Consider the following 27589-nt stretch of genomic DNA (forward strand, 5'->3'; position numbering starts at 1 on the left):
CACGTGGGAAGTGTTCGATGTAAAATTCTAAAGAATGTTAAACTGTTTTCTTTTAGCAGACCCAAATTAAACACGGTATGTGAGTAGGATCAGCTTTAGCTGTAATTTTAATCATCTTTTAGTATTAATAATTGTTTTAGGTATAAGTAACTTACAATTTTACAGTTTTTCCTTCGTAATTCTTTAGGCAATACAATTTTACAATTTTAGGTTAGATAGGTTCTGTAATAATTTTATTTAGTTTTAGTTTATAGATTTTAGTAATTTTTAACAATAAATTTACCTACGGTAGATCCAAAAAGATTTTAATATTATCCACCTTTTACCTCTAGACTTTTAACTAATTTACTGAGTTAGATTAAGTATAAAAATGAGAACGGGAAATTTCTTCTTGCACCGCATGAAATTTAATTTTGCTTTGTCACTATCAGTGACGTTTTCTTTTTGTTTTCTTCGTAATCGCCTCTCGTGAAATGAGCCCGGAATCATCGCATGCTGGTTGCCGAGGGGTACTCGACGTCACATGAGGTGAACACCATCTTTGCAGGGTAGAGAACAACCGGTCTAATAAGCGTCTTGTACAGGGTGCACTTTGTACGGGGACTTAGTCTGCCCGAACGCAATTGCTTCTGAAGCCCATAGTCAACCCGACTTCCGCTGATAATACGCCTCCGAATCTCGCGGCTAATATCATTGTGCGCCGTTACCAGTGAGCCAAGGTAGACAAATTCGTCAACTACTTTAAACTCATCGCCAACGCTCGGTTCATAACACCTTGTAGCGCTATGTTGAACAGCAGGCATGAGAGACCTTGACGAAGTCTTCTGTTTGATCCGAATGAATTTGACAATGCACTCAAAATCCAAACACAGCACTGGTGTACCATCCATCGTAGATTTAATCAGTTTGATGAGCTTCCTGGGGAAGCCTTTTGGAGGATTTGCCGCAGTGTAAATATTTGATCCGTTGTAGACAGACCTTCGACGAAGCCGACTTGATAAGTTTCTAGAAATCTGTTCGCAATTGGTGATACTCGATGGAAAATGATTTGGGACAGCACTTTATAGGTGGCATTGAGAACGGCGATCGCTCGATAGTTCTCACAGTCCAACTTGTCGCCCTTTTTATAGAACGGCCAGCCTTTCTGGGCCCATTTTGATAAGCTTCGCTCCGATGCCATCTTTCCCTGCGCCTTATTTTTGCCTTAGGCTCATTTTCGTTTTTTTAATCCATTCTTGATACGTAAAAAGTGTGATTTTGGTAAGTAAACCGGTAATTTTTACTTCAATATTCAATACGGCCTAGCAAAAAAGGGCCGACCTGGACCGATGTGATCTCAATTAATTTCGGAGGCCAATATATTACTTAACATTTATACAAAATTTGATTTGCTGCTTTTGAGCAGTTTTTACGTTATTGACATTTGAAAAAACCATATTTTTTAGAAAAAATGCCTGTAGCTTCGGAATAGAATGAGATAGCAACTTAATTCCTTCAAATAAAATGTGCGTTTTCCATGCGTGTGTAAGTGCTCAAAAGGCATGATTTGTGAGGAATAAACACGAAAGAAGATATAAAGAAAAAACGAATTTTTTAGGTCCACCCCGACCAAAAAACTTTAAATAGCTCCAGCCCATCAACCATAAGAGATAGAACTTTAATTTTTTTGGCAAAGTTACTTAAAATTTAATCAAACACGACAAGAGCGCGTATTTCCACTGTGAGCGATGTCACACCTTTAAGACTGTAAAGAACTACCGGTTAAATACGGGTTTTGTACATTGTCAGCTTCGTACAGCAGCGTATGCTTCTTGATCGTAGCGTTTTGCGAAGGGCAAAGTTGGTCCGATTTCCTACTTGAATGCGCCAATTAGTTAAGAATATTGCGCAACAAAAGAAATGTGAAGCTCTTTAGAAAATCTTCAGTGAAAATTGACGAAGTACTGTATAGAAATGTCAGAACAGACCACGGAAGAAGGATTCGTCCGGTTGCTAATACAAACTGGAATAGAAACAACTTTCTGATTAGTTAGAATAGCCTGTCGACTGGACTGAGCCAATTCTATGGCCTGCATTCATCGCTTCAAACGTCTCTGCTAATTTAGTTCGAAAACAGACACTGAGGAAGCCTGCAAGTCGTAGGCGAAATACGTATCTGTCAAGAATAAAATATACATAGTAGAATTAAATTTCTTTTCATTTAATTTCCAGGTTTCGTATTCTACAAAGACGCTCCAAAAACTTCAGTCAATAAATAACAAGATGCCACACATACCATTTTGGTTTTTCAATATGGATGCCTGACAGAGGAACCATATTCGAGAGTCGAATAGACGAGTGAGCATCAAGACCCAAAGTTCTGAAAGCCTCGTCTACAATGTAGGAAATATGCCGTTTAAACCATAACTAACTGTTCAAAATAACTCTAAGATATTTCACCTAGTCGGTATTATGAATTTCGGTACCATACAGCTGATAGCGGAAAATGACAGGTTCACGACGACGACGACGGGCGAAAGAAATAATAATAATCATTTTCCGCTAGTTCGTAAAGGTATCCAGCTCTCGTTAAAGACAAATATGCATCTACCTTGGAGTGTCGTATCTTCAAGCCAACCTTCAAATCGTCGGCAAAGGATAAACGAGGGCCTTTAAATATGTTTGTTACGGTGGAATTTTGGGGAAGCGTAAAGACGTTCTGATAGCAGTTCAATCAGCTTCAGCGCTGTAATTAAATTTGTGTTTATATAGAGATATGCTTACATTTTCGTTAATGCTTCGAACACTCCAGTGGAATCAGCTTCCAGAGTTCCAGAATCACTGTTTGAAAGACTTCGTCACTAGGATCGGCGATCACTGATATGGCCGCCTTCATAGAGCGTACCATGCGCTCCCGCGATCCGCCCATTTGGGCGCAGACGGTGGGTTGAAGCACCATCTGGCGTTAGCGCTAGTAAACGTGACAGCACAATCCTAGTGGATTTGCTTTGCCAGCTAGCTTGGTATAAAGAAACGACTCATCTCATTGCCCACCCGCACGCGTCCATTCGCGTGAAGAAACCGCCTATGGTACTCTTCCAGTAGAAGAATGACGACAGTGCGTGCTTCTAGGGTAGTAGAATCGGATATTTTACGCCTACGATGATACGGCGCTGTTGTAATTCTGCTGTTCATCCGAATAATTCCGTCTTCATCAATGAAGACGGTGCAGTGGAATTGCATTAGGGATCGGTAATGGGTCTTCTGGGAAGGCTGTATTATGCTTCTTCATTCAACCTCATCAACCTGGGACATGAAAGCCGGATTATAACACTTCTCTTCCTTGAAATGACGAACAGCTCTTATTGTATACCCAACAGTTCTTACGAGTTGGTTCCAGTTGAAGAATCTAGAAACGTTTATTAGTGGTTTATGCTCCGTATCATGAAACAAAAAACCTGCGCTGAGCTCAGAGACTGTCTCAAACTCCTTTTTTGGTAGTGAAAATAGGCTCATTCTTCCACTTGGTGGCAGCATCAGCGGATGACTTCATCGCAAAAGATTCGTGCGAATTTATCGGGAAAGAGTTAGCAGACGTACCGAGGCTCTGAAGCAACCACTCCATTGAGGCTTATGGTTGAAGGGAGGCTCGATTCCCTATGCTGATCGCTAACATACTATCTATCGCTACATACATCTTAGGTACACGAAGCAAAGAGATGATTTTCGTCAGTTTTGAGTGATGATCGGCCGGAATGTAAATTCCACCAAGGAACACCTTGCAGCTCGATCACACCCACACCTGCGCAATACAACCCATTGATAATTTTCGATCACTTTTGTTTCTTGGGCCCAAGGTTTTAACCATTTGACAACGTTATCATTTGATTTGCAGAAACCATAGCAAAACAGTCAAGCAACTACGGTTGTTGCTTTGCTTGTACTGTCAGCTTCACGCCGGAGCGAAAAAGTTGGACATGGTGAGGCACTTCTTGTCGGCCGGATATAGCCGATCCGGCATATACAATATTTTCTTCCTTGTGGAAACAGTCGAGGGTGTCGAGCCTGTACGGACCGATTGAAGATAAGCGTTATACCGAAAATCGTCAAACCTCCCAACGTTGCCGAGCAGCTGCGACTGATAGGAATTTATTCGGCGAACCTCAAACGGGGATTCTACGCTAATAATTTCGTAGCCAAAAAGCGAGAAGCAGTTGATTGCCATGGCCAGGATAGAGCTGAAGAACATACCGACGTCCACGTTTTCGAAACATTTTTGTATAAGGCTTAACAATCCAAGTGACTTGGTTAACGCTAGATGAGTTTGACATTTGATTTTCATCAAGCAATGTCGCAAAATCGTCTTCACCTTCGAACTTTTTGGGCTGTGTAGGAGGTGCCATGGTTGCTAACAAAAGAAATTCTTCCAGAACACATGCATCCAGAATTACACCACAGAGTTTTATGAGGAAGAAATTCATCTATCATTAGGTGAATTACTTGACGTAAGTTTATTTTTTCACTCATCGAATAGACAAATCTGCACCGGCCGCTGTTGGGTAGATCAAAGCAGCCTTTGTATTTATAGTATCAAACGCATTTTTGTTTCTGATAAAGCTTCTTCGGGCCCAGTGCAAACACCTGACGCGCATACTTTGTATTTCGTGTCGATAACAGTGCCCCGCCAATCGGCGCTCGGCGCCACCACCTTGCCGTGACATCAGCAGCGCCACGATGGTCTATTGAACTAGCGTGCCTGATTCCATAATTGGACAAGCTGCGCTTGATTGGACACCGCTCCGCCCGGGCCGGATCAGCAATGCGTCGTCGTCGTCGTCGACGACGTCGTTTGGGCGACATATCTAGCTAGCGAGTGTGGTGATCATTTCTGGTTTTGGATTAATAGGACACATGTGCGCCCGCCGTCGCCGCGTCGCGTCGTAAAGCTCATCTAGTCACAATGCGGTCGTAGTAGGCTGGCTCACACCTGCCACTTTGCACCAGAAGCCCCGATGCGTGCCTGGGCCGGTTGCTGTGATTCAGTAGAAAACGTGAAATCTGCGCTAACCAGCGAGCGAGCGAACGATCGAGCGAGTGCATGAGCGCGATGATAAAGACATATGGCCGGTCGCCGTGTCCGTCGTGCGTTAGGAGGAAATCGGAATGCCAACCAACAAACCAAACCGGATCTGCCGCGATGGATGGAACTGGGACTAGATGTTTCCGCTTCTTCTTGCGTTGGACTGCTGCTCCTGCAGTGGGACAACAAATAGAAATGTTCTCGGGAACATGCTACTGACTTCATTGGATTCATTGTTTTAATTGAGATGTGAATTTGGGCGAACGAAAATTCAACAGTCACAAATTCTTCTGGAAAGTTGATATTTACTTTCAACCAGTAGATCTTATGAGCACCTCCTAGTAGGAAGCATTTACGAATTCAAATGGCCAGATGTGTGCCGAACAAACAATGAAAACTAACAACAATAATATGAATAACAATAACAACCAGCTCGCTGGTAGTCGCCAGTTCCCTCGGAACGCAGAAGACGCAGATTCCCTCGCGTCTGTCTGGTATGGGGTGGCAAGGTGAGCGATGATAATAATTTAACAGGTGTCTGATGCAGCAGCAACACTATGACGATCGCCGCGCGGATAACCGCACCAAAGTACGTGTGTACATTTCCAACAAGTGTTCATAATGGTCGGGGCAAACAGATGATCGACGAAGTTCTTTTTTTCTGCCACACACAATGCCTATACCTACCGACGCGACGGGCAGGTAGGGGCAGGCGATTAGGCTCTTAAAAGCTCCGAATGGGTGAGCAAATAGAGCCAGCAAACTGCTAGGCTCTGCTTTCCTTGCCCCGTCCGTTCGGACGCGGAGAAAAAAAGCTTCACCCTACAACAGCATACCTCACGTACTCACTAGATTGGTAGATATTTATTGAAGTGAAATCAATTACGTGTCGAGGAGGATTCCAGTGCCTGCCTCGATCGGCATCGGTGGATAATAATGACGGGGGAATTAATTGAGATAACATGTGGTCGAGGTTCGGATCGGATCTAGCCTAGCGCTATGATGGCAATCGACTAAAAGGAGACTCAGGTGCGGATAGTTTGCGCCACTCGGGTTATTTCCAAAGATCATCTCACCGAGCTGTTTTATATCGCTAATGGAATGGCGTTGGAATCGCCCTCACCTCACCACAGCACAGCCAGCAGTCGGCTCGGTTTGGGCGTATGCATGCATGGCAGGCCGCAGAGCGGGTGTTTTGTTTTCGCATAGCGCACCTGCGCAGGCTATTGCCGCCGCAGTGCGACAGACAGACGGCCAAACGCGCCGATTGCGGAATGTAGCAAGTCACGGTCGAGCGGTTAGTTCAGCTGGCTATCATTATCATCATCCTAGTGCGGACGGTGGCAGCTCGTTGGAGATTATTTATTCACTCTTAAATGCCGATGCCACGTTCGTTCGTCCAGTGTTTGTGGTTGGCGAGGATGGTAGGTAAACAATGCACTGAAATTATCAGCGAAAATCACGCTTCCAGTGCGCCAACGAAAGTAGTTGCAATTTAACCAGCTGGCCACTCCTTCGGAAGTAGACAGCAATAAATCAAGCAAAACGCACTTCACAACAGCATCCAATAAATTATTGCTCACCTTGGCGAAATGAAGTGAACCGCCCCTGGGTTACCTTGATCGATTGTCGCGCTATCGATTATCGACCAAGGCAGACAACAGAACGCAACCCACGACGACGACGGGAAGGAATTTTCGTTATTTATCGAAGGCATTGATAAGTGACCCCCTGCCACTTGCCGACTAATCTGTTGCAGTAGGCATTGATTATTATCGACGTCGATTAATGCAAACAAAATGCATACGAAATCGACTGGTTATGAAGAAAAAGATTTAACGGTGACGTGTTCTAAAACACAAATCTTTGGGAAATAAAACCAAATCAATCGATCATTCGTCTGTAAAGTGGGAGCCATATGTCATCTTCACGGCTGAAGTCGGGAACAAGTGTGATGATAAGCAATTCGATATTCAAAATGTGTAGCGCGTGAATCGTAAATTAACGAATTGCGTATTTATCAGTGGTCGGTCATCAAGTGGTGTTCTGTTGAATATCAATAGGTAGTTACCTGAATACGAAAACAAAAGCAGTGTGAGAGGTTATTTGCCCGGCGATCTTGAATGAATTGAGTGAACGTTTTACTGGAATATTTTGTGTTATTCACGACGCACTTCGTACGGATTGACAATGCTAAATTGAAATTATAATTTATAACCTTTAGATTGATATTTTTAGAACAACGTTTGGTGGACAATAACTGTCCAGCAAACGTGGTTATGCCAGATTGACGTGTTGAAAAATGCTGGAAAACTGTTGACAGATTTTAAGAACAAAACTGCTCATGATGTGAACGTTTGACTCAGAAAACGTTCATGCGAATGCTGAGTGTAGTAACGAGGAATTGTGTAGAAACAAGACTTTATCAGCCTTGAGCGTTTGTTTCCATGTTATGCTCTTCACGGCTTCACGATTCCTCAACCAAGTGAGCGATTATACTCTAGGTTAGGAGCGGCTCACAACATCGTTTGATCCAGAAGTGTAATAGATTAGAGGGCAATCAACGAGAAGATGTGTCTATTGAGGTTAAAGGACCGTTTCTTTCTTCTTTACAGTACCACCAACGTGTGAACTGCCCGCATATCGAAATACCTGACGATCAAGTGAACCTGAAAATCATTTGCCTAAAGAGAATTGAACCAAATTTCGACCATATTTTTATCAATTGGTCGGTTTTTTTTAACATCACCAACATACGCTCTGTACGAGGTGCGGATGTCATCAGCCCGGATGTTCTTGACTAAGTTGCGTTGCGATGTGCCTCAGGGTCTGCCTTTTCTTCGTTGTCCTAACGGATTCCTTGTAGATCTCATTCGCTCATCTCTTCAAGGTGTGTCCGATCCACTTCCACCTACGTTCTCGAATTTCCATTGCTATAGGGTCGTTTACAAACCATCCTTGCAGGAAATACCTAGCCCTAAGGTGCCGTTCAAGAGCATACAAATGCAGCTGACTCGGAAGGGCGTCGCGGGGCAGTCAATATATACTAAAAGCAATCTTGCCAGGAACATGACTTGAAAGTCTCCAAATTAAGCACACGGCAGCATTCCTCATATGGCGCAATATTTCTGCGATCATTCCCTGGAAGATTGTGCAAAGCATACCGAAGGAATATTTGACTGTACTGCTTCGATTCTAGCGCTCCATATTTGTTGTTAAGGATCATCACATATCCGAATTCCAAAACAGACCTTACAAGTGAATAGCACAATGATCGAAAACGGTATGGATCACGGAACTCCTTAGTGATTTTAAAAATAAATATGAGTAGCTTATTGGCCCTGCAGATAATGTCGTTGTAGTAACGTCGTATACGGAAAGTTGGTGTGCTATCCAGGACGACACCAAGGTCACGAATATGATAGACACGTTACAGCAAATCCCGCCATACTGTAGCGATGATGGCGAAGCACTTTGCTGAGCATGTTACTCGAGCACCAATCTTCGAATTTGTCCACAAGGCTTTGCAGTTCAAAGTTCAATTCAGTCGGAGTCCATTTTAGTTTCCCTTGAAGATTTAAAAGACCGACTGCCAGGTAGCAGGAGAGCTGACAGTTCATTTATGAAAAGAGAAAAGAGTAGTGGTCCAAGGTTGCTACCCTGTGGTACGCCAGAGATGTTGCAGAATGAGTTGAAAAACTCGGACCCGATATTCATACTCAGCCTACGATGTGCTAGGTACGAGTGTAGCCACTTGCAGAGCGGTGCGGAAACTCCCAGCTTCTCCAGCCGTGCTTTCAGGTCCGTATAAATAAATGCACTGCATCAATTTACACTATGAAATTGGTGGGATTGTCAATGTTCACTACCATAGACTTAGTTTTTGCAACATTCACTGTGAGACCATCTGCCTGTGAGCTCTTGGACAGGTCATTTAACTTGCTCTGCATATCGATTCGGCGTGGCTCGAGCAGACGCGAAGGCCAAAATAATATAAAAATAATATCAAACTGTTATCAATGCTTTCTGACACGGAATGGTGGACCATCAGGTTCGGCTCTTCGGGGGTTTTCTGGGTGAGTGCTTGGTTTTGAACACCCATTCACTTCGTATCGCTATCCTACCTTTTGCGTGTTCCGCCAGGATCCAGGTACCGATGTTGATTAACACATCGTACTCCTCCAATCAAGGCTACCTTCCATTTCTCGTGCTCCCGACTAAACTGGCCCAGACGGATATGAAACTTGGAGCGGTGGGACTGCAGTCATACCAGTCACGGTATCTGTCGAACTGCTGCTAAGTTGTCCGTTCGTTGAAGAATCTTCCATTTCCTAATGATCTTCCTGGTCTTCAGATTAAATAATCGGTAACTTTCAGTATCTTCATCGAATCCAACTAAATGGTAGTCTTCATCAGCTTCCACAGACGGCCTCCTCGTCTACTTCAGACTTTTGATTCGTTGCCGTTGCTTCTTCAACATAGTTCGTCGGAATCAATAAAAGGGTATGGGAACAATCATTAAAAATCGTTGCTGAATCAGTAGTTTCCAGTACGTTACTGATAACTATCAGTAAATATCAGTAATTTTACCCATCAGAGCATTGAAGTAAAAAAATAGCAAATTGTAATATTATAACTGCGTTCTTCATTGTAAGTTTACTTTTTAATTTACCAAGCGGGATTTATGGAAGCTCGCGCAACTACGGACCAGATTTTTACTACCCAGCAGATAAGTTGGGTGCACATCGTGCCCACGCATCACACGATACAGTCGATCGAGACCAGCAATGACACATAAGGGACGAACACGGATTCCTAGGTAAACTGACGCTACTGATCAGAGCTATCATTGGATCAAGTGGTGCGTTTCGTGCGCATCTTGGGGACATAGTCGAGTCCCTTCGAAACGCGGTGAGGGTTGATACAAGGTGACAAGTTGACTGATATCATAGCCAGGAACCTTGCGACGGCGGAGGCAATCTACTCCAAATTTGGGATTTGTATTTGGTATTTGGGTACTTGGGATTGCTGGTGACCGCGGACAACATTAGGAAGGAATTTGCCCTTCGCCAAACGCTACGATCAAGCACCATACGCTGCCGTACGAAGCTGACAATGCCCAAAACTTTTATCAGGTCAGTAGTTCTTTATAGATTTGAAGTCATGAGGTTGCTCACGAAGGATATACGTGCTCTTGCCGTGTTCGAACGAAAGGTACTGAGGATATTTGGAGGAGTACAAACTGAAAAGGAAGAGTGGTGGAGAGGTATGTATCACAAGCTACAGGCATTGTTTGGAGAGAATCCCTTCCTTTTGGCAAAAGTCGTAATGATGCCGGACGATAGTGCGACGAAAACAGTTGTCTTCGACAACCCCGCCGGCACCAGGAACAGGGGGCTCAACGTGCAAGATGACTCGACCAGGTCGAAAATGATTTATGACTTTTGAGATGACTGGGAAATTAGCGACGAGAAGTCCAAATTCAAGTTAAGTGGAGACGACTGCTTGAATCAGCACGAGCTACCCCGGCTTTAGGCTACTGATCATCCACACTCATCGTACGCAACTATCGACCAATAAGTTTAATCTAACTAATTTTTCTTACGGGACAACCTAACTATATCAGTAAATATCAATAACAGCGAAAAGTTACTGATACTTAATGATATTATTGCTTACTGATAACTATCAGTAGTTAATTATAGTTTTCCCATCCCTTAAAAGGACTATCTTCGCTCTTGCTATCCGGTTTTACGAAGGGTCGACTTCCGGGAAAGTTTCAGGTATGATGTGGTTTATGAAACCAATAACCTTCCCGTGATTAGCATACCAAAGCTCACCGGGAGATAAACAACCCTTGTCGAGAAATTTTAATCTGCTCGTATATAACGCACCACAACTGCATAACAGATATTCCGAAGTTTCACTTTCAAGATTGCAAAAGCGACAGATATCATTACCAACCCGACCAATGTTTTTAAAATGATATCTACTCGAACAGTGCCCAGTTACTATACTAGGCTAGTGTATGTACGAAGAGCCCTCTTATTGAGCTCTATGAGCTTTTCGGTGGTTTTTGTATTTGGAGTAATAAATTTTTTGGACTGGTTACATCCTTTGACTGCCATCCAATTAGCTGTCACTTTTTGTTCTTCCCAGCGTCTAAGTTCCATTTTTATTGTGCAATTTGATGTTCCGCAAAAAGACTCCGGACCAATAAATTGTGAGTTAGAGCCTTCCTTTGCTAAGTCGTCTGCTATTTCATTGCCTTCAATGCCGCAGTGTCCTGGAACCCAATACAGATTGACTGAGTTCATTTTGACATAGACTTCGCAAAGAAAGAATGCAATCCCAAACTATTTTAGAAGTACATTTACTTAGCACTTAGTGCCTTCAGTGCTGCTTGACTTTCAGAGAAGATGAACCATAGGAACTGCAATCTCCCAATCGTAGCGCGATCTTTCGCACACTTTGTAGGGAGTGTCATAGTTATCCTCAGGTTTCATCCAATCTCCATTCATACTTCAGAATGCTCATGTGACCAGAATGATCCAACGAAACATTTTTAAATTTATTAAGGTGACAATCAAACAAAAAGCAAACAAAACAATCTATCAATGTATAGATAAACACAATTCACATGGTGTGTGAAGGAATTACATATTATCGGGAAATTAGCAGTCATTAAATCGTCGGAGATCTCAATTTCGGAAGCAGTTTTTGGGCCCAAAAGCCAGGTTCTGTTTGTAAAAATATAAATACTGCGTTCTTCTTGCCAATCTGAACACAGCGTCTTTTTCTTATATTTTGTGCAGACAATTCAAATGGTACCATTTAAATCAGATTAGCATGCTCGGATTTGCGAGGGGTTTGAAATTTCATAAATACTTGCCCTGTTTTATTCAATTAAGCCAGCCTGGTTCGCAGTGACAGTTCGATGCACAAAAACCATCCAAGCTGGCTGCTCTCTCTTAGGATTACACCACTCTTTTTAACAGTACAGCTCTTTTCAACTCTAACGATACTTTTTTCTTTCTGTTGGCAGAAGCATTTTTTATTTTGCGACAAGTATTTTTTGCATTAGGCGGCGTGCCATCCTAAGACAAAGCCTGTTGAACAAAGTTTCTCCATGTAACTCGGTCGAGGGTTACCGCTCTCCAATTCCTCGGACACCGAGTGCTCTGCCAGATCTCGCACCACCTGATCTAACCATCTTGCTCGCTGCGCTCCTGGTCGTCTTGTTCCTACCGGATTTGAGGCAAACACCATCTTTGCAGGGTAGTTGTCCGGCATTCTTTCAACTTGCCCTGCCCATCGTATTCGTCCAGTTTTAGCCACCTTTTGCGTACTGGGTTCGCCATAGAGCTGTGCGAGTTCATGGTTCATCCTCCGCCTCCATACTTCGTTTTCCTGTACGCCGCCGAAGATCGTTCTTAGCACTCGTCGTTCGAAAACTCCGAGTACTCGCAGGTCCTCCTCGAGCATTGTCCATGTTTCATGCCCGTAAAGAACAACCGGTCTAATAAGCGTCTTGTACAGTGTGCACTTTGTACGGGGACTTAGTCTGCTCGACCGCAATTGCTTGTGGAGCCCATAGTAAGCACGACTTCCGCTGATAATACGCCTCCGAATCTCACGGCTGGTATCATTGTCCGCCGTTACCAGTGAGCCAAGGTAGACAAATTCATCGACTACCTCAAACTCATCGTCGTCGATCAATATACTATAGCCCAAGCGGTGTCGTTCGGTCTCGGTTCCGCTGGCAAGCCAAGCAATTTGGATTTTATTACAAGTTTATGGTGGCCTTTGTGACCAAAATTGGCCATGAAAACCACAATAAGAGTGTAATAAACTCACATTGTTACTTGGGAATACCAAGATCAGACCATGTCGCGTGTCACCTAGAAGGGACAAAGGAGTTCTTTGTGTACTATTTAACGAGGAAACGCGTTCAGAGGATATAGAATGGATCAATGAGAATGATGGAGTCCATAAAAATGTATTAGTCCCAAGTGCGAGTGCAATAATGAGAGGGCTTACAGAAGAAAGGTAAAGTTCAAATGTGAACAAATGCTGTACTGGAATTGGATTATCAATGAGAAAATTGGCAAAGTTCGTAAGATATTTTAAATAACAAAGGAAGTATCAGTTAGGGATTGTCTAAAAAACTATGGAACATCAATAGGAAAAGCAAAACTGACTTAAATGCAGCAAAATTAAAGCAAAAAACTTGAGTCCGTAAGCTGCACGATGAAACTTTGACCAAAAATAAAATGTGCATCATATTAGGTGACGAAACATATTTTGAGCTGTATTGAGCTTGAGCTGTAACCACCTGTAAAATTGTACCCCTGGAAGTACAATTTTATACCGGTAATGATTTTCACCGCTCTATAATCGTTAATTTATTAGCGATAATATCTAATCACGTTTATGTTCAGGTTCTGAAGTTGGCATCACTGCCAGTCCATGCTCGTTACCAAGGTTACGTGTCAACAAACGTTTGCCGTGGATTCGCGACTACCTTCTAAATTGTTTGAGGTTTTTCCTATAAATTGAAATGAACATTATAGACAAAATCATCGTTTATTACTTTCCAAAAATAATTCGGACGGTGAGTCAGTCATTACTTTTGCTAGTGTTTCAATGAGTGAAAATGTTGAAAATACAGTAATGAACTGGGACTATGCTCAAATCTCAGTAGAATTTGTGGGCCAAACAGCAATGCAATCTAAAGAATTCAGTGTTTAGTGATTTGAGTTGCAAAATCTTCTGCGTACTTCTAGCAGGTTGGTTTCTCTAATTTTCATATTTTTTTCAATGGAGTCTGTGCGAGTTTATTGGTTAGTGGAAAAAAGGGAGGATATTGGTAGCAACATTGTCGATAAGAGTGTATAGAATCACACTACGACTAAAAGCTCTTTTATTTACGTCATGGCGTGACCGGAACATGAGCGTGTCGAATCGACCCTGTATGCCCGCAATGAAAATCCTGAACTATCCGTTTGTAAGTTGGCTTGACTGTTGGATTATCCAAAATCCACGATGTGCAATACCCTGAAAAGATCTGCAGAATGCCCAAGCATCGACAGGAAACCCGGAAATGGTAGAAAAACAAACGCAGCTGAGTGTTTTTCGAATAAAACCGGAAAATGTCATTGATTTTTTCGTGTTTTGCCTTTATCATTATGTAATTTGACATACTACTAACATACTAACCTACTAAAACAAGTGATACGCCTCCATCTAAACGATAAAACTGGAGCCGCACGGTAGCTCATCGGTAAGGTCAAGTTTACCGCGTGAGCTCCTTATGTAGATGCAGGCAGAATTCTGCCTGCCGACAATCAAGTGTCCCGTCTGCCTCTCGGAGGCCTTCGCATCCAATAGACTAGCAAAGAAAAAAAAAGGTTGTGCGGGGTTAGCCTTGCAGCCAGCCTCTGATGCACATTCACTCCTGCACCGCACCGTACCAATTGTCTGGCATGGCAGGGCGACCGTTGCTCTCCGGAACTCGGCGGGTACAGCCGGGATTAATTGACGTTATTAATCACACACAGTTCCAGCTTCAGCTTCTTGTTGGGAGCGTGGGCTCACACGCTCCCGCGTTCCTCTGAACGGGGTTGTTTCGTTTCGTTTTGAACCGATCTTACCCCACGGTACCCTACACGCTCGTCGCATTGCATTTAAAGAGAATGCATCGCCCGACGGGGCAACGGCGGCGGCGGCGACGACGACGACGAAGTGGTTGGGTTGGGTGTGATCTTTGATGCTCTCCCACTGCTCGTTTGCTACTTTGGGCGAGATCATCAATCCGTGTGGACTGGCCTGGCCGGGCCAGGCCAGCTGTACCGGGTTGCACTCTGATGGTCGAACTGCTCAAAATGGGTGAGTGCACCCACAGTGGAAATTTACCGTACGGTTATTTTAGTGACAACGTGAGAGGAGGTCGGTTTTCGACTGCCAACTACCAGCTTATTCACGCAATTAACAGTGTATCGATTCCCGATGCCAATCGTCTCCGGCTCCGGCTCCGCCGGTTTAGCCCGGCAAGCAATTGTGTACGTACACATATGCGAGAGAGCGGATGAAGCTGATTTGAACACGTGCACATATTTGTTGCCTCCGGCAACATTCGGTGCGGCATGATGATGATGGCGGCTCAGCGGCGATATGGAAGCAGCGTAGCTGCTTGCTTGCTTGCTTGCTGTATGACTTTTACGAGGCTGACAACGACGACAACGATGATGATAATGATGATGCCGATGACGACGACGAATACGACGAAAACAACGACGACGGGAAGAAAAGTGGATTTTATTAAAAGGTTATGCGGATGCGGTTTCTCCTCCTGTGAACCTTACCCTCCTCTTCCAGTGCAGCGTTGGGTGCAGAAACTGACGCAGCTGAAGCTCTGGAGTGACAGGGGACTTTTCGGAGTTCTTTAAAAATTGCTGACTGACAAAAACGGGGCCGTGTAATTTTTTCACTTTTTTCAATTTTATTTGATAAAGTCTTGCTACTTTATAAATAACTGTGTTTTGTTTTTCGTTTTAATTGGGAACAAATATAATTTGTTCTATTTTACTATGTACATAAATAAAGTTTATGCCTTCTGACTAAGAACTAAAAAACAAAAGTTATAAGTCATCGGATCATTTACACAAAAAATAACACGTTTCAAAAAAAAAAAGGTTGAAATTGGACAAAAGCTAACCGACTTTGCTCAGTCGGTACGTTCAGTTGTTCTGTTATTTTTCATTTAAAAGTAGGTTTAATGTAACTAAATTCTACACTTTGTACAGGTGGCCGTCCTCCGGTGAACGGGGGGTTGATGGATGACTTCTTGTTCTAGACCGGAGGACGGTGCGATTTGTTCTTTTTTCCCCGAAGGGAAAGTAAAATCAGCTGAATGATCGCTCTAACTAACCCACAACGAAGGAAAAAAAATCATATTCTATAGATCACAGAACATTAATATTAATTATTAACATATAATCCATTAGCTTCAGCTAGTTAGCTCTTGAGTCAAATAAGGTGTAGCGCCGGCGGCGTATGTGACCTCGTTGGCTGGCTGATCCGTTTCGCGGGGGGAGGATGTGGAGCAGCCAGCCGGCGTGGTGCTGGTGGTGGTGCTGTTGGTGGCTGTACCTTCGGGCCAGCAGAGTTCCAATCGTCGTCTTGTATTATTTTGTTCAGTTCGAAGTAGCAGAGATCATCCAAACTCCTCAACGACGAGCGGAGCGGGCCAACGGGAACGGAAGTCCTCCCAGCAGCGGCTGTGGCGACTGTGGCGGCTACGGCGACGGCGGCGTCGGGCGGGACCAATGCCATTCACGTCGACATATCTTTGATCTGCAATGGAATGAAAAGGGAGAGAGCAAAACAGAAAAAAAAACAGAATTAGTCAATCGATCGAAGTGGGAAGGTTGTAACTGACAGTTACGACGCGGTGTACGTAAGAGGAGAGAAATTGCTTCATTTTTCTTTTACCCCGACCCGACTCTTATGGTTGCGGTTGATGGAAGATGTAGTGAATGGTGGTTCATGGAGAAGGAGGAGGAAACACGGAGCACTGGAGGATGGAAACACGATCATTAAACACCTGGGCAATGCGAAAGCGGCATGCGGAAAAACAGTGCACAGATTCAGAGCAACAACAACCGTCATTTGCGAGCCATTCATTCGCATACGGTTCCCAAAGTGGCGGCGACGTAAGGCTTCAAAACTTTCCAATTTAATTGTGCAAATTTGCTGCCGCAACTAGTCGTGCCGTGCCGTGCCGTGCCGCAGGGAGCCCCGATTGAGGTGGCGGCGGCCGCGACAGCGGCAGCGGCGATCAGACGCCAATCAGAGCACAATGATTTGTAACGTTGCTTAGGGCATGGTCATCGCGTAGGTAGCGGGTTGACTTTCTAGCGGTTTTCCAGTTGCTGTTGTTATTGCCGTTGCTGCTGCTGCTGCCGCTGCGCGGCGCTGTTGGAGGAGTTCGTCAAGTCACGAACCCTAATCAAAGTAGCCCAGCAGAATTAACTACATTGGCAGGCCAGGTCACGACTTTGTTCGACTTCGGTGAGAAATCGATCGCACCACACAGCGCAGCTGGCTGTGACTTTTGTTGACAGTTTTCGAAATTCTAGCGTGGGGGCGAGGGGCGGGACATTTTTTTCGTATGGTGTGAAATATGTAGCTCGGGACGCGCTTCGTCTCAGCTGTCAAAATCGGTTCAACACAACCGCGAGCTGTCCGGCTGCATCGTGCTTGAATAAATTCGTGAAATCGAAACATATGTTAATCGATTCGTCGAACGATTACGTGTTTCAATTTTACGGCTAAGCGGGTCGATGGCTTGCTTGGATTGGCTTGGCTCGGCTCGGCTAGCTTGCTGGCAGAGTGAAAATTTTGCACGTGTTCAGCAGTTCTCGATCATGGCCAAACGGGTGCAAGCAAGCTCTAGATAGGCGTGGAGCTAAGAGTTGTTTTGATTTCTTTTGTTTCCCTCCTTCGTCGGTTGATTCGCCTCAGCCGGAGCCGAGCTCGACTCGACGTCGAAACATGCGTGTTTTTGTAGTATGCGTTTCACTTCACCGTGGAGGTAATTTAAGCGCCTTATTAAAATTGCAGATTGTCGCGTCGGATTTCCGCTTCTCTCTGTCTTCTTTTTTCGGTGTCATGGCGCTGCGCCGCAGCGACTTCGCCGGTATTGGCATCTCCCCCCTCCGGCCGTGTGAGGTGACTCGCGGATAATCGCGCTATTTTTAGGTGATTTGTAAAACTAAAAATACTTGTCATCGTTGGCACCGTCTCCGCCGCTGCGCTGCGCTGCTGTGGCCGTCGTCGAAAACAGTTGGTGTGAATATTAATGACAGATCGTTAATTAGCCAGGAGGGGTGCGATATGCGATCGCAGCCGATGGCCGTCAACTGAGCTGCTGAGAGCCGCTGTGCGCTGTGCGGTAGCGCGCTCGAATTGGGTCAAACACTTGGCGTCCGTTCGTTAAACCTCACCAGCAGCGGCTCATCTTTAATTGGGCGAAACTTTGGGGCGAAGCCCCTTCCACCGCCGAAGCAGCCAGCGTCTATCAGATAATCAATTAATAATCAGCGGTGCACTGCAAGCGATCTCGCTGCAAAATGATTCAATTACATGCTTGCTTGACTGTCGTTGCTGCCAGGGAAGCAGAGAGCCGCACAGCTGTGCTGTGCCGCATCTATTTGTCTGTGCTGATGCTGTTCGATCGACCGGAGGTAATAGTCGTGACTTTTACCTCATTACCAACAGGCACGTTTCCTTTTCCGTGGATGCACAGCGTGCGACAGCTGCGCTGTACTCCTCCGTCAGAAACTCCAAGCAAATTCTATTTATTAAACGATTCATTTTGGCTAAAAGTGATTTTGTTTGAACGTCACAGACTGTGACTTGAACAAAACAACCTGTGCCTATGGCAACCGCTTTACTCATCAGTGGGGTATTTTCCCGTGCAACAACAGCAACAGTCGCAGCAGGCTTTTGGGTTTTTCCCAGTTCAGCACAAAAAAAACGTCAACAGCAAGTATTTAGTAAACAGAAGTTTGTCAGTCCGAAAGGAGTTGAGCTTAATTTTTTTTTGTTTTCGGTGAATACCAAAACCTTGACGTAACCACCGTCGTGCAACGACCACCTTCGCCGTCCGTCTTGGTCGTCTTGATCGTCGTCGTCGTCGTCAAACTTAACCTATTCTGAAGGAGAAGCAACAACGCGATCAACAAACAAAAAAAAAGAGCAAGCCCATTACAAAATCTCGGCAATTTATTTAATTTGATCCACTCACACAACCGCATCGCCGTCCGCGACTGACAGACAGGCCACGACACGGGGCACACAACGACGGCGAAGAGATTGTGAAGAGTGAGCGGTAGGCGCAGGCCAGGCCGCCGCCACCGCCACCGCCAGAGCCAGAGCCAGAGCGAGCGCGGGGAGTGGCGCGCGAAAAAAAGAGCGGTGATCGTTGTTTGTTAGTGCCTTCATTTTAATAACCCGGTGCAGGTGTTCATTTTTGTGTTGAAAAATATCGCACACTCGTCGTCGTCGTCCCCGCTCCCACTGGTGCTGCTGCACGCGGGTCGGATGGGAACGACGGAACGGACGGCGCCGCCGCCGCCACCGTTAACGATCGCGCGAGGGTCTGTGTTTGCTGGCCTGGCTGCAATGAGGACCGGACCGGACCGAACGGGCGGGTGAAAAAGGTTAAAACAATCTTTTTCCTTCTGCTCCATCCGACGACGACGACGACGACGACGACGACGGTTCTTTCTCTTGCCCCTGGGGCGTCCGTCGATCGCCTTCGTTCTCACGTTGAACAATTTTGCATTCTTGTTCGTTAACACCGCGCACCACTCAACCCATGTGACTTCGAGGACTTTAGGGGGAATTTCTTCACATCAACCGAACGGTACTTTTTTTCTCCCCGGATAATCGAAGACACTTACCGTGTTGGCTGCATCACTGTTGTTGTTGTTACTGCTAGAGCTGGAGCTGCTTGATCCACCGGCAGCAGGACTGGGAGCAGGACTGACAACGGTCACCGGAACACCATTCGCCAGAATGGTGTTTGGATTCGGTCGAACACCGAGCGGTTGCCGTGGTCCCACGGGAGTAGATTCCATCGGTTCCAACGGACACTGACTGGCCAGAGCTTGAACGGGATCGAACGTATTCACCGCCGGATGGGATTCCAGCGCATTCTGCAGATCACAGATGTAGTCGATCACGTTCTGGATGACCTCCAGCTTGGAGATCTTCCGGTTCTTCGGCATGAACGGAACCAGATCCTTCAGCTTCGAGAGGTACATCTGAATCTCGGCATTCTCACCATCACGGTGCCGCTGCACTCGGCCCCCGGCAATCGCCGGCACCGAAGCACCAGTAGCACACACCGCTGTGATGGCCTTCATTTTTCTGGCTCGTTTTACACAAATTTTGACGGCTTTCCTCCGGATGAGCTCCGGTTTCTAATCACAACTGTAAACACTTGAGCTCGCTCGCTCAATCGCGCAATCACTTCTTATTCCGTTGCGGTTTTCTCGACAGCCCAAACTCACACTCTTTTCACGAAAACAAACACTTAGTATCCTTAAGCTTCGATGATAAGACGTTTCACCTTCGGTGTTTCACTTGGGAGAAATGGCTTTTTCTCTTTAAACTTTTTTTTTTCTTTTCTTTGCACCAATAATGTCAGAATCACTTCTCAGGAGTGCAACTAAAACGCGTGCGATACGATTGAACGCTGGCAGAAGAATGAGTAGAATCGGGCTCATCGCTCCGGTACGTCAGCTCTCGGTGCGCACCGAGTCCGAGTACGACCGACTTGGTCACGCCCACCGGGACCCGAGCGGCAGCCGAACGCGCCGTTCGCTGTCGCTTCGTGTCATCCCCTCCACCGGTGGCCGACGTTCGGCTCAACTTGCTTGCAAGTCGCCGCACTTGGATGCGACTGCCCTGCCACTGCTCCTCGCTCGTTGGTTGTTTGTTTGTTTTGATTAAGTGTCATAAAGTGCAACTCCGCTGCTCAATCGATTGTCGGTGATTGGCTTCTTCCGCTTTGCGTTGTTGTGCTGGTCGGTTAGTTGGTTGGTTGGTTAATCTGCCGCTGCCGGTTCTCGACTGAATGGCTCATACTGATTCTGATTGATTTTTGCTGATGAATTAAAACAAGCGTAAATTAAACAAATAAGTCGACTCTTTAGTGCTTTACCAGCAATTTTATCTCTTCGGAGAAATACAATTGGGTTGAAAAATGTGATGAAAATCACGGGAACTTCTTAATACAGATTGGCTTCTAGGTGCATCCACCTTTAATCCCGTGCCAATTCCTAAGCAAGACGTAACTCATCAAGTTGGTAACATAAAATTACGTTAATTTATATCGCTCGAATGCATAAACCATACATAAAACATTTTTGTTTTACGTCTCACCCTGGCCCAGCCGGGCCAGGCCAGGCCAGGGCCAGGCCGGGCCACAAAGACAATATTTATCTCGATCCGTGTTTGTCAATCCCGAACGAGTCGTCGTCGTCGTCGACGACGAGTGAAGGAATGTGAATATTTGTTCTTCTCACGCTTTCTTCTACCGCGCGCTTTCCTCGGTCTTCGCACGCCCAATTACCCTGCGCCGCACCAGCACCCTCACCCGCATTGGTGCGGTGGCGTAGCAATTTTTCAGCTCGCTGACGCTGGCGATCACACATGCATGCATGCATGCATGCAGGCAACCTGCTGCAGCCGAGCCGGGCCAATACGACGTTGTCAAACTCGTCCCCGTCTCCGTCTCGGTTCTCGGTGGTCATTTGACGAAACTGCTTGCTTGCTTTTGAGCCACGCACGGATTCTGAAAGCTTATCACACATTCCTGTTTGAGGATCGTTTAGTCGTCGTCGTCGTCGTCATCATCGGCGATCGTCTATCGATGAGTCCGAGGCAAATGAATTTCAAATATTTAAGTTATTCTGGTTTCTGTTTCCTGGCACAGGCAAAACGCTAAAACCAATCACATCAGAAAGAAGAAAGCTGCTGCAGCAGGAACGCGCTTCTCAAGTGTACTGCAGGCACCTCACACACAACTTCTCACTTATCAGTCAGTCAGCCCAGTCAGCAACCAGAAAAGAATGTGTTTTGATGGAGATGCTTTCGACCCGGACCCGGTCGAAATGGTGTCATAAAAAGAATATTTTTCTGGCTGAAAAATAAATATTTTATGCTCTCGAGGTAGGTATATACGAGTTATACGACCGTAGGTACTGATTGTGTGGCGCTTTGAAAATAAAATTCAACTGCTCGAACGAACGGTGTAAGTCACAACAACAACAACAACAACAATGCAAAGCAGTCAAAACTGATGAAACATCATGTCATGATGTGACGGGTGATGAAATGGCCTACTTTGTTTGTTCAGGATTGCTTCATTATAAGTTAGAAGAAATTTAGTCCTTTTTATCGAATTTTCAAGACTCTCAAGACTTGTTAATCTATCACCGAAACCAGTTTTCAAGTGTTTTAATTTATTCTTTCGAATCGATTCGAAAACGATTGATCCAAACTTAGGGAAATCAGTTTTCAAGTTGCCTGTTGAATAAAGCTTGATTCATTTAGAATTGAAACAAACTTTTGTTCGTATTGTGGCGCTCTTGGTCGACCTATGTATTTTTGGCACTCCGCAAAACGACTGTATTTTGTAAACAAACAACGTGAAAGCCGAAAGAAGGGAAAAAATTGTGCACAGTTATTTGGAACATCCATTGTGGTCTGCATCTAAGCTAGCTAAACAGGCGAAATGGCTCAGAAATACCGTACGGCGCATTATCAAACGGTATAAGGAAACATTGACGACGATTCGGAAGCCTCATGCTAATCATCGGAGTGGAACTGTCGACCGGAAACTGCGTGGTAAGATTTTGAAGATCATCAAGAGGCATCCCAATCTGTCGGACCGTCATTTGACCAAAACCGGTGATCGAAAGCTATACGACCGGGTGCTAACCAAGTTCGACGGGTGTCGTCTGATGGACGATGAAACCTACATGTCAAGGCTGACTTCCGGCCAAAGCCAGGTCAAAAATTTTACTTGGCAACGGCTCGGGGGAATGTTCCAAGCAAATTTAAATTTATTTTTGCCGACAGATTTGCATGAAAATTTATGATTTGGAAGTGCCTTAACCCACCCAATTGCTCCCAGTTCTGCCCTATTGAGAAATACTGCGCAATCATGACGAGGAGACTCAAGGCAAAGGGAAAAGTTGTCAAAGACCTCAATCAGATGAAAACCTGGTGGAATAAGATAGCCAAAACGATGGACAAAGAAAGTGTGCGCCCCCTAATGAGCCATATTGCAGGAAAAGGTAGAGAATTCCTTCGAAAACGTGACGAATAATTTTATCCGTGTTTTTTCTATGAAAAGTATGAAGAAAATGCTACATTTGTGTAAGAAAAGATCTTGAATTCATTAATAAATAACTGCAATACACGCAATTGTTTTTGTTCCAGTACTATCTGAAGCATGCTTTTGAGGCTTCACTTTCAATTCACAGTTCAATGCCACACCCACAGTTGATTTCGAAAACAGACACTGAGGAAGCCTACAAGTCGTAGACGAAATATTTATCTGTCAAGAATACAATATACATAGTAGAATTAAATTGGGTAAGTTTTCTTTTTATTCAATTTCCAAACATTGCACAATGGGTAAAAACGAGCTCATAATCCCAAGAATTAGGAGCCGCTGGTTTGGAATTTTACAAGATTCCTATTTCCATGTAAAAAAAATGCAGGAAATCGATTTGTGGTGGTTTCATCCTGCGCAGACTTCGGGAAGTGGTCCATTTTGCCCTATTTTACCCAAAAATCATGATAAAAGCTAATTAAACAGTATAAAAACTTATTTGCCGCCCGTGAAACGAACTCAAACAGCTTACAAATTTTGTCAAAACATCAGAAGAATTAAATTCCATCCATTCCATACTGTGCGAAATGCAAGAATACTCCATTTTGCCCAATTCACCCCCATTTGCATAGATAACCTAATTAAAGCGATTAAAACTAACTCAAAGGTAAAAACAGTCTTCAAAAAATGTGTATTTTATCATACTGAATAACTTTGGAGAACACTTGAAAGCAATAAATTGATTGGATGCGGAGTTATTGTGAACCGATTGTGAATTCATCACGGTACTAAATCGATGACAATAAACTCTCCTGATGTCTTTCGAGTAAATTGGTACTATTCGAGTTTATTCCCCTGTCTTTGAATTATAGCGAATTCATAAATTAACCTGGGTTCATGCTAACTCGAACTCGAAATTTATGAACGATACGGGCAGTTTGACAGATCGACCCGTAAACCGTAATGCTAGACAGTTTTAACCTGCGCTTCGAACTGAATGCTGTCACTTTAACCGAAAGGCAATCTCGGTTAATTTATGAACGCTTTGACAGCACTTCGATTACAACTGAGTGCTAATCGACCTGAGCCAGGTTAATTTATGAATTCGCTATTAGTTTCAATCGTTCTAATTAGGTATTACTATGTATTTAGGGGTGAATTGGGAAAAATGAACTATACCTGCATTTCGCACAGTATGGAATGGATGGGATTTGATTCTGCTGATGTTTTGACAACATTTGAAAGTTATTTAAGTTCGTTTCACAGGCGGCAAATAAGTTTTTATACTGTTTAATTAGCTTTTATCATGATTTTTGGGTAAAATAGGGCAAAATGGACCACTTCGCGAAGTCTGCGCAGGATGAAACCATCACCAATCGATTTCCTGCATTTTTTTACATAAGGATAGGTATCTTGTAAGATTCCAAACCAGCGGCTTCTAATTTTTGGGATTACGAGCTCGTTTTTGCCCATTGTGTATTGGTCTACTGACGGAATGCCCCAAGATTGAAGTGACTCACTGTAATGGAGGACAAAGACACCAGCCGTGAGATTCGGAGACGTATTATCAGCGGAAGTCGTGCTTACTATGGGCTACATACGCAGTTGCGGTCAAACAGACTAAGCCCCCGTACAAAGTGGATTCTGTACAATGTGCTTATTAGACTGGTTGTTCTCTATGGGCATGAAACGTGGACAATGTTCGAAGAGGACCTGTGAGTGCTCAGAGTTTTCAAAAGACAGGTGCTAAGAATGATCCTCGGCGGCGTACGGGAGAACGGCGTATGGAGGCGGAGGATGAACCATGAACTCGCACAGCTCTTTGGCGAACCCAGTATCCAGAAGGTGGCTAAACCTAGACGGATACGATGGACAGGGTGTGATGCAAGAATGCCGAACAACTGCCCTTCAAAGATGGTGTGCGCTTCAAATCCTGCTGCTGGACTGCTGTTCTCTGGAAGTATGGATTCAATGGTGTCAATGGTTCAATGGATAACTTCGTACCTGATCAACTGTTAACAATATGTTAGACTACACAATACAAATTCTAAACTGTTCAATACGCGCTCAGGAGTACCTCAAGGTAGTCATTTGAGCCCTCTGCTGTTTGTTATCGTCATAAATGAGTTGCCCGATATGCTAAACGATGTTTTCGTGTCAATCTATGTTGATGATGTAAAAATGTTTACTCCTGTACGTTCCCGGAAGGATTGTACGACTCTTCAAAAGAACCTGTATCGTTTTCTGGACTTTTGCAAATTGTTTGGACTAAAAGTTAAATGTTTCTAATGCAACGTGGTCTCTTTTAGTCGCAAATCGCGGAAAATCGAATAAGGATATCGCCTAGGTGATGATTTAGTCCCAAAGAAACCTTGCCACTGTGATTTGGGTGTTGAAATGGGCAAAGAATTGACCTTCAGCCCGAATCCACGATCCATTCAGCAAGGCTCAAATGTTCACCAGCCATCAGAGCAAGAGTAATGGTTTGGCATTGATTAGTGTTTGACTTTTAACTTTCAATTATCGACTGCTACATTTCAATTTCTGACAATAGTTTTTAAGCATTTATTTTTTGACTCTGTTTTGAGTTAACTTTTAACTTTGGAGATTCGACTTTCGACCTTCGATTTTCGACTTTCGTAGTTCGATTTTCGACTTTCGACTTTCGATTTTCGACTTTCGACTTTCGACTTCGACTTTCGACTTTCGACTTTCGACTTTCGACTTTCGACTTTCGACTTTCGACTTTCGACTTTCGACTTTCGACTTTCGACTTTCGACTTTCGACTTTCGACTTTCGACTTTCGACTTTCGACTTTCGACATTCGACTTTCGACTTTCGACTTTCGACTTTCGACTTTCGACTTTCGACTTTCGACTTTCGACTTTCGACTTTCGATTTTCGACTTTCGACTTTCGATTTTCGACTTTTGTCTTTTGTCTTTTGTCTTTTGTCTTTTGTCTTTTGTCTTTTGTCTTTTGTCTTTTGTCTTTTGTCTTTTGTCTTTTGTCTTTTGTCTTTTGTCTTTTGTCTTTTGTCTTTTGTCTTTTGTCTTTTGTCTTTTGTCTTTTGTCTTTTGTCTTTTGTCTTTTGTCTTTTGTCTTTTGTCTTTTGTCTTTTGTCTTTTGTCTTTTGTCTTTTGTCTTTTGTCTTTTGTCTTTTGTCTTTTGTCTTTTGTCTTTTGTCTTTTGTCTTTTGTCTTTTGTCTTTTGTCTTTTGTCTTTTGTCTTTTGTCTTTTGTCTTTTGTCTTTTGTCTTTTGTCTTTTGTCTTTTGTCTTTTGTCTTTTGTCTTTTGTCTTTTGTCTTTTGTCTTTTGTCTTTTGTCTTTTGTCTTTTGTCTTTTGTCTTTTGTCTTTTGTCTTTTGTCTTTTGTCTTTTGTCTTTTGTCTTTTGTCTTTTGTCTTTTGTCTTTTGTCTTTTGTCTTTTGTCTTTTGTCTTTTGTCTTTTGTCTTTTGTCTTTTGTCTTTTGTCTTTTGTCTTTTGTCTTTTGTCTTTTGTCTTTTGTCTTTTGTCTTTTGTCTTTTGTCTTTTGTCTTTTGTCTTTTGTCTTTTGTCTTTTGTCTTTTGTCTTTTGTCTTTTGTCTTTTGTCTTTTGTCTTTTGTCTTTTGTCTTTTGTCTTTTGTCTTTTGTCTTTTGTCTTTTGTCTTTTGTCTTTTGTCTTTTGTCTTTTGTCTTTTGTCTTTTGTCTTTTGTCTTTTGTCTTTTGTCTTTTGTCTTTTGTCTTTTGTTTTTTGTCTTTTGTCTTTTGTCTTTGTCTTTTGTTTGTTTTGTACTCTTTTACTCTTTTACTCTTTTACTCTTTTACTCTTTTACTCTTTTACTCTTTTACTCTTTTACTCTTTTACTCTTTTACTCTTTTACTCTTTTACTCTTTTACTCTTTTACTCTTTTACTCTTTTACTCTTTTACTCTTTTACTCTTTTACTCTTTTACTCTTTTACTCTTTTACTCTTTTACTCTTTTACTCTTTTACTCTTTTACTCTTTTACTCTTTTACTCTTTTACTCTTTTACTCTTTTACTCTTTTACTCTTTTACTCTTTTACTCTTTTACTCTTTTACTCTTTTACTCTTTTACTCTTTTACTCTTTTACTCTTTTACTCTTTTACTCTTTTACTCTTTTACTCTTTTACTCTTTTACTCTTTTACTCTTTTACTCTTTTACTCTTTTACTCTTTTACTCTTTTACTCTTTTACTCTTTTACTCTTTTACTCTTTTACTCTTTTACTCTTTTACTCTTTTACTCTTTTACTCTTTTACTCTTTTACTCTTTTACTCTTTTACTCTTTTACTCTTTTACTCTTTTACTCTTTTACTCTTTTACTCTTTTACTCTTTTACTCTTTTACTCTTTTACTCTTTTACTCTTTTACTCTTTTACTCGTTTACTCTTTTACTCTTTTACTCTTAACCTTTTTCTTTCTTCCTTATTGTGAAATATCAATCAAAGCAAACACAATGTTTTGTACTGAGGAAATGTTCAAGATCTAGAGAAATGCTAGTAATAAACCGTTGCAGGTGCTAAAGTGCAAGGAATGCACATGATTTTTTTTTTTTAAATATTCTGTTCAATGTTAAGATTTTTACTGAAAAGGATACAAAATTTTCACAA

General features: G+C 43.4%; 1 protein-coding gene across 1 annotated transcript; it reads right to left on the reverse strand.

Annotated features, from left to right (window-relative positions):
• Window positions 1-15641: 15641 nt before the first annotated feature.
• LOC128737141 (protein extra-macrochaetae) lies at window positions 15642-20295 on the reverse strand. Its single transcript, XM_053831706.1, has 2 exons — window positions 19528-20295; window positions 15642-16414 (listed from the first exon to the last, which is right to left on the reverse strand). The coding sequence occupies exons 1-2, from the start codon at window positions 19990-19992 to the stop codon at window positions 16394-16396; spliced, it is 486 nt and encodes a 161-aa protein (XP_053687681.1). The 5' UTR covers window positions 19993-20295; the 3' UTR covers window positions 15642-16393.
• Between the last annotated feature and the right edge of the window lie 7294 nt (window positions 20296-27589).

Source organism: Sabethes cyaneus, chromosome 2, assembly GCF_943734655.1.
Source record: "Sabethes cyaneus chromosome 2, idSabCyanKW18_F2, whole genome shotgun sequence".
Classification (NCBI taxonomy): Eukaryota; Metazoa; Arthropoda; class Insecta; order Diptera; family Culicidae; genus Sabethes; species Sabethes cyaneus.